The 16,247-nt window shown below is 51.1% G+C and overlaps 1 protein-coding gene across 1 annotated transcript in view; it reads right to left on the bottom strand.

Annotated features, from left to right (window-relative positions):
* The window catches only part of Fim (plastin-2 fimbrin), a 65,531-nt gene that overhangs the window by 22,321 nt on the left and 26,963 nt on the right, over positions 1–16,247 (bottom strand). Inside the window, exons 2-3 of the mRNA XM_077693259.1 lie at positions 2,561–2,785; positions 824–2,101 (exon numbers count right to left, since the gene is read on the bottom strand). Of these exons, the coding sequence (XP_077549385.1) occupies positions 824–2,101; positions 2,561–2,785 (1,503 nt within the window). The remainder of the gene's footprint in view (positions 1–823; positions 2,102–2,560; positions 2,786–16,247) is intronic.

Below are 16,247 nucleotides of genomic sequence, written 5' to 3'. Positions count from 1 at the left end.
TAAGTAGGTCACTAGCTACTTATCGCAACAAAAAAAAACAAGATGCAAAATTTTTGTGTCAGTGCCCCTTTAAAGGGGCGATGAAGACAAAATACAACTTCGTCCAGTTTCGTTCAAATACAAATCTGTTTTTAACCGAAAAAATGCAATTAATATTGAAAAACTCAAATTTCACACAGCAGTGGTGTATTATGGGCAGGAGTGATGTAATGTCAACCAGTACTGAAAACGTAATAGTGCACTAACAGCTTGTTCCTTGGTGGTGGCTTTGGTCGGCAGCCAGCAATAGCACAAACAGAATTTCTTGATGTCGGTGGAGACGCAGGAAAGTGGCTTGGCAGTCACTGCTGCTTCATCTGTTTTCATTATATCGGCATTACTTGATTGATTGATTGTAGGGTTTAACGCGCCGACGCAACGCAGGCGATGAGGCGCGCCGTAGTGGAGGGCTCCGGATTAATTTTGACCACCTGGGGATCTTTAACGTGCGCCGAAATCTCGCACACACGGGCGTTTTTGCTTTTCGCCTCCATCAGAAAAGCGGCCGCCGCGGCCGTGAATCGAACCCGCGACCTCGTGCTCAGCAGCGACCGGCATTACTTGTTTGAAGTTATTGGTAAAACTTATCGTTGCTGTCGGGACAAAGCAGCCTTTTGAATGAACCACCTTGTATTTTGTCTTCATGGCCCCTTTAAAAAGCACCACAATGTCGACACAACCACAACTAAGCACGGCAGCTCCCGCAAACTTACCACTCCCCGCTAACATTAAAAAAAACGGCTCTTCAGAGTGGCCGCAGGACGGCCACTGGACGGCCACTGACCTTTCCGTTGGCCCACTGCACGATCTCCTGCTCGACGATGGGATTCCCCGTGGCCGCCAGCTGCGTCAGCACGGACAGCGTGTAGGCACGCATGAGCTGCCAGACAAGCGCCAGGGTCAGCGTCGCGTTGCCCTCGAACAGGTCTTGTCCGGCGACGCCGACGAGCGAGAAGCCCTGCTTGCGGCCGAGCTCCACCGCGTAGTTGCAGTTCTCGAGCCGCTCCATGAAGCCCTTGAGCCGGCTGAACACCCGGTGCACGCGCGTCCAGTTCACCAGTCCAGGCCGGATGACGTCGAACAGCTGGAAGATGACCAGGCCGTCGGCCAGGTCGCTGTACAGCCAGTTCACGTATGGGCTCACGCCCATCGAGTTGATCCAGTTGCGGTAGGTCTTCTCCTCGCGCGTCTCCTCCAGGCCTTCGAGACCCTCGAGCGCGTTACCGTCCTCCGGAACGTCCAAGGCCGGGTGGTTGTTGAACAAGTTGGCGACAAACGCCACGTTGAGCTTGTAGACGCCGTCCACGACGTCCTGCGGGCTCAGGAAAGAGCGGCAGTTGATCTTGTCTGCCTGCTGCAACATCACCTCGGCGCGGGCGAGCAGGTCGGGCTCGCGCATGGCCTCAGTGGTGACCCCCGACCCGACGGGCGCAATCTGGCGCAGCAGGATGGTGTAGATCTCGGAGTCGCGCACGTCCGACGTGAAGTTTGCCAGGCGGCGGTTCGAGCCGGCTCTCTCGAGGTGGTAGTTGCACCAGCGGAGGAGAATTGCCTCGGGGGCGAGGTGTAGAAGATGTGCCATGTCCTCGCCGGGTTTAATGAGCTGGACGAGCCCAGGACAGTGCTGGAGAGTGATCTGGTTGAAGAGGCCGATCTTGATGATCTGCCAGAGGAGGCCCAGGACGAGGTGCGGCTTTCCCCGGGCGAGGTCATGCGCGTCGATGTTGACGATGCTGCAACCGATGGACTGCGCGGAGCTGAGCGCCAGCGTCAAGTTCTCGTGCTTGGTGTAGACGGTGAGTCCCTTCTTGTTGATGGCACGCTCGTCGATGGTCTCGGGACAAGAGTGGTTGATCATCTTGCACAGCAGGATGCCGTCCTTGACGCGGTCGTACAGGGTCTCGCCGGGCATCTCGATGGGCAGCAAGTGGGCAAGGTCGGGGTCAGCACTCAGGTTCCGGTTGATCCAGTCGGAGAAGGCAGCACGCTCCTCGTGGCGGACCGAGTGGGTGGTGCCCTCGCTCGATGCCTCGGACATGCCGCCGAGGGTTTGTACGTTGTCCTGGAACGAACGGTGAAAACAACGAACACGTGAAAAGGAAGCAATTGACGACATTGTTCTATACATGTTCGTAACTGCAGGTCAAATATTTTTCACTGAGAGAAAAATATACGGAACACAGTGTCGGTGCCATGCTAGCTTTAACCACATTAGGACTCTGCCACACTCCAGATGCAAAAATCAGCCACAAATTTTCCAAATCCGACACGTGGCCTACAAGTCTGGAAGATTTTCAAGTACACAGAGGTGGAAAGCAATGCAATTTCTGGCTCCCCTTTCCCGAGCTCATCTTTTATTTTCACTCGACGGTTAACTGAAGGCTGGATACATGCCACCACACTCTCAAACCATCCTGCTATCCTCCGTTGCTTGAACTCGTGTAAACAGTGCACTGCACATGGGCAACGACTGCTCACGCCTGCTGGGAAAAGCTCGATACCACCAAGCAGGAGCGTTCACCTTCTTCGAGAGCATAGCCTTGAAGCCGGCAGAAACCTCCTGGCCTCGCAGCTCGGCGTAGATCTGCTCAAACTCGGCCATCGAGAGGCGTCCGGGCTGGGAAAGGGCCCCCTTTCGCCGTTCCAGGTCCTCGATCATCTGGCGGACTTTCCACTGGGGCAGCTTGAAGCCCACTGTTGCCAGGGCATCCCGAAGGCTGGACAGCTCCACGTAGCCCTGGGAAAACTGCAGGACGAGAAACGAAGGGCATGCCACGTGGTGAAAATGGGAAAAAACCTGGCAAGCAAGCCTGAAGGCATTAAAAGTCACAATCCACATGGAAGTGTGGACAGATTTTTTTCTTTGACCAAGGTACACATTTTATTTTAAAAAAAAAACAGCCTGAACGTGCACCATTTTCCAAATGTTGGTGATGATGACGTAGGCAACAGGTCGTGATAAATGCGAGTACGGACATATTTTCGTTTGGAATAACAAGGCACACACACCATGTTCTAGCGTAAAATAGAGCCTCTGCACCGGGAACCAAACCCGCCATCTCAAATGCGAGATTGCCTCCACAGAATTCTAACCTCTCTACTTATCAGCGACAACAACATGCGGACGCACAAATCCGGATGGAGTTGTGGTAGACTACGCAGGCTAGCGGGCAGTAAAGACGACGGGAAACCAGGTCACTTGGACACAAGCACCTTTGTGTGTCAACTTTTAGTCGTCCCCGATTAACCTAGCCACAGAACGTCACTGCAGCCTCTCCCTTTTTACCTAATCCCTCTGGAGGCACATCGTTCCTGTCCTTACGATTCAATGGGACCTCTTCATCCAATCTTAGCCACTACAGCCGCAATGGAAAACGCGTACGAGACTGACCAGCGCTCGGCGCAGCCCCTCTGCGGCGGCGGCGTCCTCCTGGGCCCACAGACGCTCTTCCGGAGGACCCTCGGCGGGTTCTTCGCCACACGGGGACGACGTCGCCGAGCGGGACGTCGCCGAGCGGGCCGAGCGGGACGTCGCCGAGCGGGCCGCCGCCGCCGCCGCCGCCATGGCCGCGCCCGACCTGGCGACCGCCCCTCGCACGCCTTTAGTGCCCTCACTGTCGCTTCGAAAGCAGCGGCGCTTGCCCCTCGCGGGAAATTGGCCACGAGGTCAGCACCACCGATCCTGCCTTGTCGCGGCATTTCGTACGGTTCTACCGAGGGCCGTCTGGTGCCGCAATGCACAGTCACTGTGTTTTTTTGTATTCCCATGGTCGACCGGATCCCCCATTATCGTCTCACTCCCCGATGTTTCCGGCAAGCACGCACCCGTCCCGTGCGCTATACCCTACTCATGGCATGCAGCCGATATAAGCATTGCCCTCAAAAATCCTAATTGGAGCGGCAAGGTTCGTGAGGAAACGTAATAGACAGATTTAGTTGGGCGCGCGCTCCGGACGAGCGTACGCCCCAGCGGGGCGGCTCGCGACTGCGCATGCGCAGTACGCTACGTAAACGCCCCGGCGATGCGGTGCTACGCACGCAACGGCTGGGAGCGTATGCTCCGGGGCGCTTGCGGGGCGCTGCGGACCTGCTGGAAGGCCCCTTGCTTTCAAAATGGCTGCTGCCTCGGCGATGTCGGCGGCCGGTCGTGGCAGGAGGTTCCCCGACTGAAAACGCGGACCGTCGCGTGTTTTTCTCGTTAGGCGACAACGTTTCAGTTCCAACAGGCATGCAGACCAGAAATGAGCGACCAAGGACAACCTGGATGGCTCCCGAAGCGGGCGGCGGTGTTTGGGTACAGTGGCTAGAATAGGGAAGTGTGACGAAGGCGCCGCGGCTCGCGTGCGCTTCTTGGATGCAACCGCACGGTGGCGCTGACGCTCGTTTTCACGTCGCCCGACGGGCCGGTCAACGCCGCGTCAGTTGCAGTCCGATAAGCTCCGTGGTTTGCGACGCAATTTTTTACCTCAGATTATTTCACAATTGCAGCAACTATATGATAATATACGCTTCCTATTACAGTACACGTTATTTGTCTCGAAATATATGCCGTCTTGACATGCTCTCGCGCAAGCGCCCAGTCGGGAAACTTCTGAGTTTCGCTTCATTACAGTCGCTTTTCGCGCACACATGTGAAGGCGCAGGCACAGCCCCGAAACAAAAAGCGGTCCTTGAAAGGGAAGTTGCAATTAGATCATTGAATTCTTTGGCATAGATAGTCACCTTGGGTCACTGAATATTTACATTTCTGCACAATTTATTGGACAGTTTTCTATGCCGATTATAATTTAATGAAACCGGGTGTAGTTATCGAAATGTTACAGCAACGGCTGAATGTTTTATCAATCACTGTACTTTCCATACTGTCGGTTGTGGCTGCATTCAGCTAAGAAAACACATTAGTTTCGTGCTCGTTTCGCTTTTTTGAGACACTAATTAACTAAAACACGATATATTTGACAAGCATAAAAGGTTTGATTGAATAAAATTAGCAAAGCATAATTGACAAGACCAAAAGAAACCCCTTTAAATTCAATTTGTTTTATAAATAGGTTTGACTGAAGAATGAAGAAATTCATATTACGATACGTAATTGAAGAAATGATAAAACCAACGGCGACGCTTAATTGACACCTGTTAATTGTTATGTAAGTAATAATGAGAACAATAAATGTTTCGTTTCGCATACTTCTCCATTTATAATTACCAGAAACAATAAGCAAAAAGGCAGTTTGACAAATCCTCACCGCTCACAGTTTTTCAGAGAAATCATTAATTATTTTATATTCACCTAATTACTCTTCAATTCCTCATCCTAATTTAACCGAACCCTTTCATTTATGCCCTGCGGTGAAATAAATATTCTAAAAATGTGCTTACCTGACTTGGAATAATGACATTTCAGTAACCTAGAGAGTTGGCGGCAATATGCGCGGGGGCGTCGTTTAATTCGTCCAGTGACAACCCTTCCATATTCGCAGCATATTTTTGTGGAGGCGCAACTTTATTTGTTTTTCCAACCTTCCCTTTGGTTTCCTCTTCTTGGGCACTGGCTTTGAGAGGCAATGTGGCACGTTTGGGAAGATCGTTGGGCTCGCATCCGGCTGGAGAAACGGCATGCACAACATTCAAGGTGAGATGGTGCACCAGCGGCATTTTACCTTGGGTGTTGCGTACAAATTGACGCGCGACGCTAACTGCGGATCGAAATGCTCGAGCGGCTTGTTCGCTCGAGGTGTGTTGCCCCGCCACTTGAGCCACGTTTACTCGCCTTCCGACACCCCGAAAAGCAGCTTCTGGAACCAAGCACAAAACTGACTCTAAAGGCAGCGGCTTATCCCAGACAAAATTTCAGCACCACATCTAGCATAACTCTGACGAAGCGCGATAAAAATTTCGAACGAAAAGATCGCAAAACGCGCTTGCGGCCATGTATCGCGCGCTCAGATCGACGTGTAAACGACCGCTAGCGCCATCTCGCGGATGCATGAAAGGCGGCGACGGCGGTGGCCATAGGAGCCCACCGGCGGTAATCACACTTCCCTCTTCTAGCCACTGTAGTTTGGGTGCGTGTCGCGGTGGTGGAATGCGCGCAGTGTTGGTGCAGATCGGCGGCCTCCATTTAGGGAATTCAAGAATTTTCGCCTGTGCCGTCGTCGCGCTACCGTGTGAAACGGGAAGGATTTGTAGTTGGACTCCACGAATAAGAGGAAGTGAGTAATAGGAACGCATTGTGTATCTTATTGAGTTGCTACACCCGGGTGAAGTGTATCACTAAACCGCCGTGCCAGTCTACCCGCTGTTTTTTTGCGTGTCGCAGTAGCGTCGCATGCCATGCTCAGTTGTATTTGTCGCATGGTCCTGCCATATTTCAGAGCTGAATAAAGTGAGTATCCCGAGCACTGCGTGTTGCTTCAAAACTTCGACGTCGCGCGGTTGAGCAAAACAATCGCGACGGGTGTATCATATTTTTCCCTAATACTGAATCAAGGTAAGAGGGTATTTTTTATCGTACTTGCAAGATTTTTACAATCGAAACCAGCATTACGCATTGAAAAAAAAAAAAAAAACCTCCGTCCAGCTACAGTTTGCCTTGGTTAGCCACGTAAAAAAGTTAAATTTGGGTACTTCGCGTTGGGTTCAACAGGTGGCGCCGCAAGGTTAAATTTGGGTACTTCGCGTTGGGTTCAACAGGTGGCGCCACAAGCGTTAGCGCACGCTACGAAAAACGCTGTACTAAAACTATCCATGGACGCGTCGCGACGAGCGTACGCTCCGCTTTACGCCCAGCAATACGCTAACGCCCGGAACGCCCAACTAAATCTGTCTAATAAGTCTGCGGTCACCGCCCGTCTGCCAAGGCTTTCCCTCTCGACATTGCGCGTTTTTAAGGTATAGTATACCACCTCAACCTGTAACAGCACCGAGAAGGTTAAGTATAGCCTGTATTCAATAGCGAGGCACGCATGCAGGCAACTATGTGAGTGCGCCGTCACTGGTTACGTCGGGCATGCGTCGGGCTTTGCGGGATGGCGGTAGTTGTCCGTGCTAAGCGCATGATAGGGGTTGGACATTCCAAGCTCTAGCCCGCCGAACGCAAAATAATGCCCCGACTCCAATGTCAGTGCAATTAATAACAACTCTGTTGACACCACCGTTGAGAATCCGGTTGAAACTGAGAAGACGAGGCATGTCGGTGATATATTTTTCTTCGGTGTGCGGCTGCAGTGGCACGACAAGTCGCGCCATGTCCGTGGCGCTTCGGCCATGTCCGTGGCCATTTCAGTGTTGCCAAACGAAGGAATTGACAGCCAAACTTTTCAATGAATACCACCTATATATCCGGGATTCTATTACACCCGAGTTGCTTACGTAAACCAAGGATAGCCGGCATGACTGGCGCCGGGGCGCCCGATCAGCCAGCTGGACAAGACGCGTGTACCGGAGACGCTTTGGGAAACTCGTGGGGCCTCACACCGATGCAGATATCCTGACATCTCCAGCTGCGTGTTCATTTGCATGCTCAAAGATCAAAATTCACCGGCCATTCCACTTTGCGAAGGTACAGCCAAGGAGGTTGTATAGGGTACAGCGGACATGCGTGCGTTTGGGGGGGGTGTTGACACGCCCGGGCTGCGAGTGTGCGGCGGGCTTTTAGTGTCTGCAGTCGGGTCGGTATCGAACCACAGTCTGTCAGACACTTTGCAGCTCCAGACTAAACGACGACCGAGGAAGTCTCTTTGGAACAGGGCGTACGTTCACTTAAACTCTTTCAAGCTGGCACCTTGGCGCCGAAGGAGCCTTGCAGCATTCTCAATCTCACGATATGCGTATGGTTCTCGCTCGTCGCGTACGTATCGTCCCGCGGGTGCGCTCGTCAGACGCTGCCGCGTTAGTAGAGAGTAGAGAGTTTAAGCAGTACGTATGCTCCGTTCGTTACGTTCGTTACGTTGCTACCGGGTTTACCGGGACCCGACTGCGCATGCGCGCGCACGTACCGGGCTCTTTCCGTGTAGTGAGACGGAAAACGTGTTTTAGCACTCCGTAGCGTCGTACCGGGCTCTTTCCGTGTAGTGAGACGGAAAACGTGTTTTAGCACTCCGTAGCGTCGTACCGTTCGTTCCGTGTGACGGCTGATTAGCCGAGTTGTTGCAAAAATCCACACGCTAAAAATACGTAAATAAAGAACGCAGTTTCCCCTAAAGCATTGCAAATCTAACATAAATCGCGCTCGGCCGGACGCATTGTGAGGCAGGGGCTGCGGTGGCGGCGACGGCACCAGAGCGAGCGCAGGTGACGACATGGTCGCGCGCCGTTCACGTGGAGGAATGGCCTTGGCCTTGCCCGATTGAAGCGCTAGACACATGTACGATTGGTATATGCGATTCGTATGCGACTGATCGTTACGACTGTCACCACGACTAGTCGTACGCGTGAATTTGAGACACATGGCCCGATGCGGGTGTGCGATGGCTCGTCGCCTCGTCGGCGCCGCTCCGCCCACTGTTTTTGCTCCATGGTCAACTACGACGATCGCTGAGCTGAACTTGTAGATTCCGCACGTTTGTACGCAAGAAATGGATAAAGCAGGCAACCGTGAAGCGTTTTCTGCATCGGAAACAGTCCGCGCACACGCCGGTCGCGCCTGCCAGCTCGGCACACTCAGCGGCTCGAACCAGCGCAGACCACGGTAGCAACCGCTTGTCGCTGCTCTTCCGGATCAGTCTGATCACTAAAACGAAGTTCCACCTGCGAGAAAGTAGGTGTTAGTGTGGTGAAAAATTGTGCTAGGGATTCTTCTCGGGGCTTATTTTAAAAGCGGCGATCAGATATATCTGCCGCGATGACCGGCCGTGGATGCCGCGGCGCGCGGTGCGGCGAGCGCCCGAGAGATGGCGATACCTGCGCGGAAGCATCGAAACAGGCTACGCCGATGTCTCGGTCCCCGATCGCTCACGGCAGTTGTAGCTCAAATAAAGTTTCACATGCGAGAAAGGGATGATAGTGAGGTGAAACGTTGTGTTATGGAGTGTCATTCGCAGTTGCAGAGATAGCGGCGATCAAATATTCGCCAGGACGCTAAGCCTAAAGTTTCCAACACCCGAGCAAGCCGGTTGCGGGCTCCGGATACGGTAACACGGAAGCAGAGCGCCGGGAGAGACGCCGGCCGCGTACGGAACAAATGGCGCATGCGCAGTCGGGTCCCGGTAAACCCGGTAGCAACGTAACGAACGTACTGCTAAAACTCTCTAAGTATCGGCACGCCGTCGACGATTACGCTCCCGTCGCTGTTACCAGGCCCCTGTCGCACATCGCTTTTTTTTCCCCGTAATCCACTGTATACAACACAATGTGTGAACGCCAGCTTACAAAAACGAAGCATACACCGACCTCCGCAAAGTCTGCTTCACTTCTAAACACAAGTGCATTGCTGGGAAGATATCTTCAGGGACAGTATAAGTAATACCGAAATATGGACCTATTTCGGTGTGAACTTGGTCTTTGTACGCTGACTTTCCGACATCGGGCTTTTTGGCCCGGACACAATAACATCTCGCCTCCTAGCCGTAGACCGCTTCGCTGTAAAAAACTGTTCAAAAATATGTTCAGGTAATCACTTGCGACAGATAACTGGCGCAAGGCATAGCTAGCTGTTATATCATATGCGCGAAGAAAAGCACCAACAGAAAAGACGTCACCGCCTACCTAGGCCATGCACGAGGCATTGCAAAGCGGTCGCAGACATTTACCGCATTACTCATTACAGAGTGCACAGGAACGCGTTACGGATCCACAACAGGACAGTCGGCGATACCTGACCACATTAGCACGCCACGTCCTGTTGTGTCTCGTCAGTGTCCCAGTGCAAACTAGATTCTGCAATGAAGTTTTGCGGGTAAATCCCCGCCACAGCGAAGTACACTGTAAAATGATTTACACACGGAGTAAATCACTGTCTATAACCCTTACACCCCTTTTGTAAGGGTGTTTTCTTTCGTGGCTTGAATAAAACACCCTTTAGGGTGTTTTTTATAAACCACCGGCCCATAGCAAAAACCGAAGAATACAGCTTTTTAAACGGTATTTTATCGTTAATTACACCATTGCAAAGGGTGTTTTTCTTTGTCTTTTGATAGGGTGTATGGGTGTTATATACAGAGAAAAATGGAGTAAATCAGTTTACAGTGTACCTCCCGATCGGCGCCTTTGCCCGCAAAGCACTAGCACAACGCACAGTTTACATGCCGAACTCGGCAGCCTTCCGAACGTGCCACTGCGCGCATTTGCCGTCACACCGAATCGTGATCCGTCTTAAAAGGAACAAAGTGGTCGTAACTATAACGACCAAATGAACACGAGCGAGCCGCAGATGAAGCGACACACGCTACAAGTCGAAACACCGCGACGGTAAAACGCAAACAGGAAAAATCAAAATCCAGGTGGACGAAATGTGAGAATCGGATGTGACTACGCCGAAAAGCCTTATACAGTCACGTAACACTCGTTATGGCCGTGCATACTGCACTCTTCATTGCAGCACAAGTTCTGAAAGTCGTGTCGATGTCTCCAGCGATGACGACGAAGCGCAAGTTCCAAATTCTTGCCGTCAAAATCTACACGTTGAGGAACACGCAATACGCGTACATGCTGTGCAGACAGTACTGCTATAACTGTTCCACCGTTTTGTTTCTTGGTAACAGCAGACCGAAATGGCTGGCAGGACGTACGCGAAGTTCAACCGACTAAACACGTAATTGCTCGCAAACGCAACCACATTGCTTGTGAGGCGTACTAAGCGCAAGCGGGTGCGCCCAACATTTGTTGGGACTTTAAGGGGGATAAACTACAAGCGGCTTTTGAGGACCTTTCAACGCCCCAATAGGTGACTGGTAAAAAGCGCAAAGGCTCATGGGTACGTCGTCTGCTCTTGCCACTTCCGGTTCGAGATCTTGCCTGGCCTCCCGTACGCCGACGGCTTTTACGCGCGCGTGTGCTGTTTATTCGTCACAGAGTGCTTACCTTTCAGAGCAGCCCCCAATAGCATTCATCGTTGTTATTCATTGAATGCGCGATGCGCGAGCGTTTTTTTTTTTTTGTTTTTTTTTTCTGGGAACAGATAAACAAGCACACGCTCGCGTGAAAGCAGCCGGCCTACGGGAGGCCAGGAGAGCTCTCGAACCGGAAGTGGCGAGACTCCGCGGGAGCAGACAATGTACCCATGAGCCTTTGCGCTTTTTACCGATCACCTATAAGATACTTGAGGAAGGCAGAAGCGACTGAGTAACGTACGAATACACGGTGAAGTTGAAGCAAACAGCTAACAAACATTGCAGTTTGTTTTGCAGTGTGAAACATTGCTGTCATTTAGAATAACGCGCGACGCACATCTTTTGTCATTAGCAACGAGCAATGCTGTTATCCACAACATTCGAACAAAATCAAGAACTGCGTGTGTTCGCGTTTGATTTACGGCCGACTGAAACGTGCTTCCAGGTCAGAAACCAGCACCGAAAGGTGACGGTATACAGTTGAACCTCCTTATAACGAACACTGATATAACGAATTATCGGCTATAGTGACCTAAATACGAATTTGTTCGGTCTCGCCTTATTTCGGCGAGTTAGTCTTTTTATCCGAAACGAAAACCCCGAGAGCGGCGCATCGGCGTTAACGAAGAAATTTTTGGTTCACGCAAGGCTGAAAACTGGGAAGTTCGCATTAAAAGGGCGGAACAAAAGAACTGAAGCATAACAACCAATTTTTTTATTCATTTGAAAAAAATACGAAAATTCTGGTCGCCTGGCGCAAAAGCGCATTTGACCGGCTTCATTTCGGGTTCAGATGTTCCGGTACTTTTAGTTTGAAATGCCAGAGGGAGACAGGTAAGGATTACCTCGTTTATAGTGGGTTAAAAGCTTTGAATAATGCTGTGTTTTTGTATCCAGCCAAATTTTTGCCAGATTGTCGATTTGTTAGTTGATTTTTACCTCTGTTACAACGAATATCGAATATAAAGAACTAACTTGCTGCACCGATACTTTGTTACAGCGAGGTTCGACTGTATACCCTTGGGAATAAAGTTCCCCGCAGCGGAGGCGGATCTAGGCCGCGCAAATTCTTTCCAGTGCAAACGGGCGCGGTTAGCGGCGGATGTCAACCACGTGCTCTCTCCCCCCCTTCACGGCCATCAACAGCGGTGAATATTAGAGACGAACGGAAACATCTGTTGTGCTCTGACTGCCACGGGTGCGTGGACGACTCGTAAGCGGAAGTGATGACGTCATTCGCCGCGAAAGACACGATCGCTGACGTAGTTGCGTGGGATCGAAATCAAGGCACAAAATAAACGAATGTGGCTCGCCTCAAGCGCTACGCATTCTGTTCCGCGAAAAACTTTCAAGTTAAGTTTTCGAGGCAGCGAAACAACACATGGGCTATGGCGCCTTATTTTGGTTCTTTTCCGAAATTTAAGCTGAAACGTCCACAACCTGTCTAATTTAATTCGTGCCTTTCCAACCTTCTAACCCGAACAATTGTTGCCAAGTGCCATCTCTGTAAGCGAACAGTAAAACTGATTAATTTATTGAATACTTTTCCTTCCAAACGAGAGAGGTAAGCTCTGCATTTGAAAATGCTTTCCTAATGCACCCAAGCCCAGGTTGATACTGCTTCTGATATTGCGTTTCCTTCGAGTAATAGCCAGGCCGAGAAACAATCGCTATTGTCTGCTCCTAATATCCTCCCAACATGGCCCATCAAAATTTTCGAATGTTTCTTTCCATTTTTTTTTTTTTTTGCCCGCACCACACAATGAACGCAAGTGTAACTTTTCGAGGCAAAAAAAAAATGCGGCAAGAGGTCGAGATTTCCGGATATTGCTCGCACGCATGCAGCTGTTAGGTCGTAGAACGCCTTTGTGTTTACCACGCCACCCTGCAAGGCAGATACCACCCCGTTATCATCCCCTTTAACACTTCCCACGAGGACATACTGTTCGACATTTCAACGATGAGGGCAAGTTTACAGCCAGGAGATAACCAGATTAGTTCCTCGTTCCCGTACACGAAGGTTCCCGTTCACGTACACGGCAAAGCTTTATGCAACTTCCCCGCTCAAACACGTTTGATCTATGTGGATTTATTTTTACACAACGGCGTTCGATTCACAGCAATAGTCTCAGCAGCTTGGATAGTCCGTTTCGCCGCGACTTCGTTCTACGCAGACTCTCGTAAGACAGGACTGGAAGTGTTGGAGAATAAAAGAAGGGGCGTATCGCAGCGAAACAGAGAAAGGATACCGAACAGCGATGCTCTAAATCCTGCCCGATTTCTCAGTTCATAGGTATCTACGGTGTCCTTGTACACTGCGGTCAACTCTTAAAGAGACCATGAAGACAAAATACAAGTTTGGTTCCTTGAAATGACGGCTTTTCCCTGATAACAATGATACCGATTTTATCGCAAAATTCGAACACTTCATGGAGATATTAAAGAAAACATGTGAAGCAGTGGAGACTCCCTAGCCACTTTTCCGCAACTTTTCTATGACGTCACAGAATCCTGTCAGGGCGATTGGCGGTCGCCGGTCTCCTCCCACCCAAAAGCATGACTGGGAGATCGTAATGGCACCTCTAGTTCCCTTTGATCGCGTCCGTTGAGTGCTAACGTGCAGTAGACACATCGAAACACGCTTTCAGTGCTGGCCCATGTGACGACACTCTTGCCCATAACACGTCACTGTCAGGCGAAATTTGAAAGTTTCACAGCATTTTGACCGCTTTTTCGGTAAAAAATCTGGCTGGCGATTACGACACTCCGTAATACGAAACTTGTGTGCAGCTAAACTGAGTCTTAAGAAGCGAACGCACATCGCTGAGGCGTGGGTTCTCACTCGTGGGTGCTATCGACGGCAGCGATGGTGAGCCTCTGCGCAGGCGGCGCGAAGTGCGTCTCAGGAAGGGACCGCGAAGTGCGTCTTAGGAAGCGAACGCACACCATCGTCACGCGCACGCCTCCCCCTCACCCTTTCGCCAAGCGTCGCACAGAACAGCGTCTCGTGCAGGCACAGCATACCGCCCTCACCCGAACCCTTTCGCCACACTTTCCTCCAGTTTTCTTTCTGTCGTCGCTCGCTCGGTTATAACGCCGTCGCCATCGCCGCCGCCAAACTGCAGTAGCGGCGGCCAAAGCGCTGCGCACCAAAATGTCTTTCGGGGCTGGAATGGAGCGGAGTGAGCTACCGAAGGCTATACTCGGGAACAAGTTAAGGACGGAAATAGCTCATGCACGGTATCACTCCGCCTAGGCGACGGACCCGGATGTCAACGGGTGCGCGCGTTTTGAAGAGACTACTATAAACGCGTAATATCGTCTGCCTTTTCTCACGTAGCTTGTTTGTCGTCGCTGCGGTAGTTTAAAAGCATATTAAGTCCAAAAATTCACGAAAACTACTCGTGTAATGTTCAAAGTACTCTCAGTAACGCACTACTTGCGCAGCGCGGAGTAACATCCGGATGCGGTGATGAGGGCCAGCGGCAACTTCTGTGCCTGCCCTGTGTCAGCTTTAGTGTCTGCCCTAAGCAGCGCTAGTATGAAACCAAGAGTGTAAAACACGGTTATATTAGTCCTTTTTGGTAAGATGACATGTCATCACCCCGCTTCAAAGGGGAAACCAATAGCAATCATCATCATCATCATCGTTGCCGTTCTTAAGTTGTCACCGAGTGTAGTTCCTTTAAATTAAACGAAGCTGTATTTTGTCTTCATGACCCCCGTAAAGGAAACACTGGGATTCATTCGGTATACGCTCGCAAATTGCAACATAAACCGCATGGGTCTGCACATGGAATGCCTCCAGTCTTGCCGAGGGTCAAATTTTCGAGGCGCAGCCTTCTTCATACGCTTTACAGGCACACGTTCTCTGTACAGCTGCGCAGCAGCTTTAGCACGCGTTCTGAAACTCGCTTTCTTGTTCTTAACCGTGGACCGCACTGTACACCGACGGGACTAATTGAACTCTGACATTACGTTTCTTTCTTGATGGGAATCACGGTGCCATTGTCCAGGCCAAAGCCTTCAGGCGTTATGAGATTAACTTCGCAAGCTTTCCCAATACAATATCTACTTCGACCTTTAGAATGTCCGCCGTTATTCCGTCGTCTCCGGCAGCTTTCCCTGTATTCATCTCCGTCAGCAGCCTTTCCATTTCGTATTCTGACACTACACCCACCTATGGCAATGTTTTTCCTAGCAATGCCGCAGTCAACCAGTTCCACTTTCACGCTCACGTCCATGTACGTTGTGCCGCAACTTTCGTCTCCGAGCGCGTGCGCTGTCTCTACCAGAATTAATGAGCGAACTTGCTAGCTCCTGAATTCCGTCCTCTGTTCAGGCATCTTCATTCAATCTTTGCCGCGTCGCAGGCACACTGCGTCTACAGCACTGCGCTCGTTCACTAACAGCCCAGCTCTTTTTTTTTTTTCTCCCGCGTGCTTGTGGGTTTAGTAGTAATGCATCAGCGATGTCCTGAGGGGGACAGTAGGTTGGTGCAAACACGGGTGCGTCTCAACGCTTCAAGGAGGAGAGGAAGGGCGTGAACGTCGAGGCGCCACCACGTTACCCTCCGCGATCAGAGAGAGCCGCGAAACGCGAGTCTGAGCAGGCACTGCGGCTCCACGTACCGATCAATCATGAGCACATGTTATGGCTATGCCCCAAGGTAGATGGAAGCAGTATCTGCAGGGAGTGGCTGACTCAACCGGCCACGCTAGAGCAGCAGCTATCGTTGGCAAGCTTCGTCCAAAAGACCATAGGCCTTCCCGGCTAGACCCCTGGAAGACCAACTAACGAGGAATTCCAGTGGCCCCCTGGAATGAGGAGGCCTTAGCCTAAAGGGCAAATAAAATTATCTCTCTCTCTCTCTCTCTCTCTCTCTCTCTCTCTCTCTCTCTCTCTCTCTCTCTCTCTCTCTCTCTCTCTCTCTCTCTCTCTCTCCCCCCCGGCCGATCGCTTTACTCGCAACCATGGTCGTTTGCCCCTTTATTTATTAAAAACAAATTCCTGGCTGACCCCGAAAAAAAAAGGGCGAATTATTCCGGCATTCTCATGATTTTTCTTTTTTTTCAAATTCAACCCAATCCTTCCCGGAGGCTTTCCCTTCACCTCGATTTGAGAAACACCAGCCCGAGATAAAGAGGCAGTAGCGTCTAC

This window comes from Haemaphysalis longicornis, unplaced genomic scaffold (genome assembly GCF_048455015.1).
Source record: "Haemaphysalis longicornis isolate Haplotype H1 unplaced genomic scaffold, Haemaphysalis longicornis Haplotype H1 scaffold_12, whole genome shotgun sequence".
Taxonomy (NCBI): Eukaryota; Metazoa; Arthropoda; class Arachnida; order Ixodida; family Ixodidae; genus Haemaphysalis; species Haemaphysalis longicornis.
This window is presented reverse-complemented; position numbering and strand designations above follow the sequence as displayed.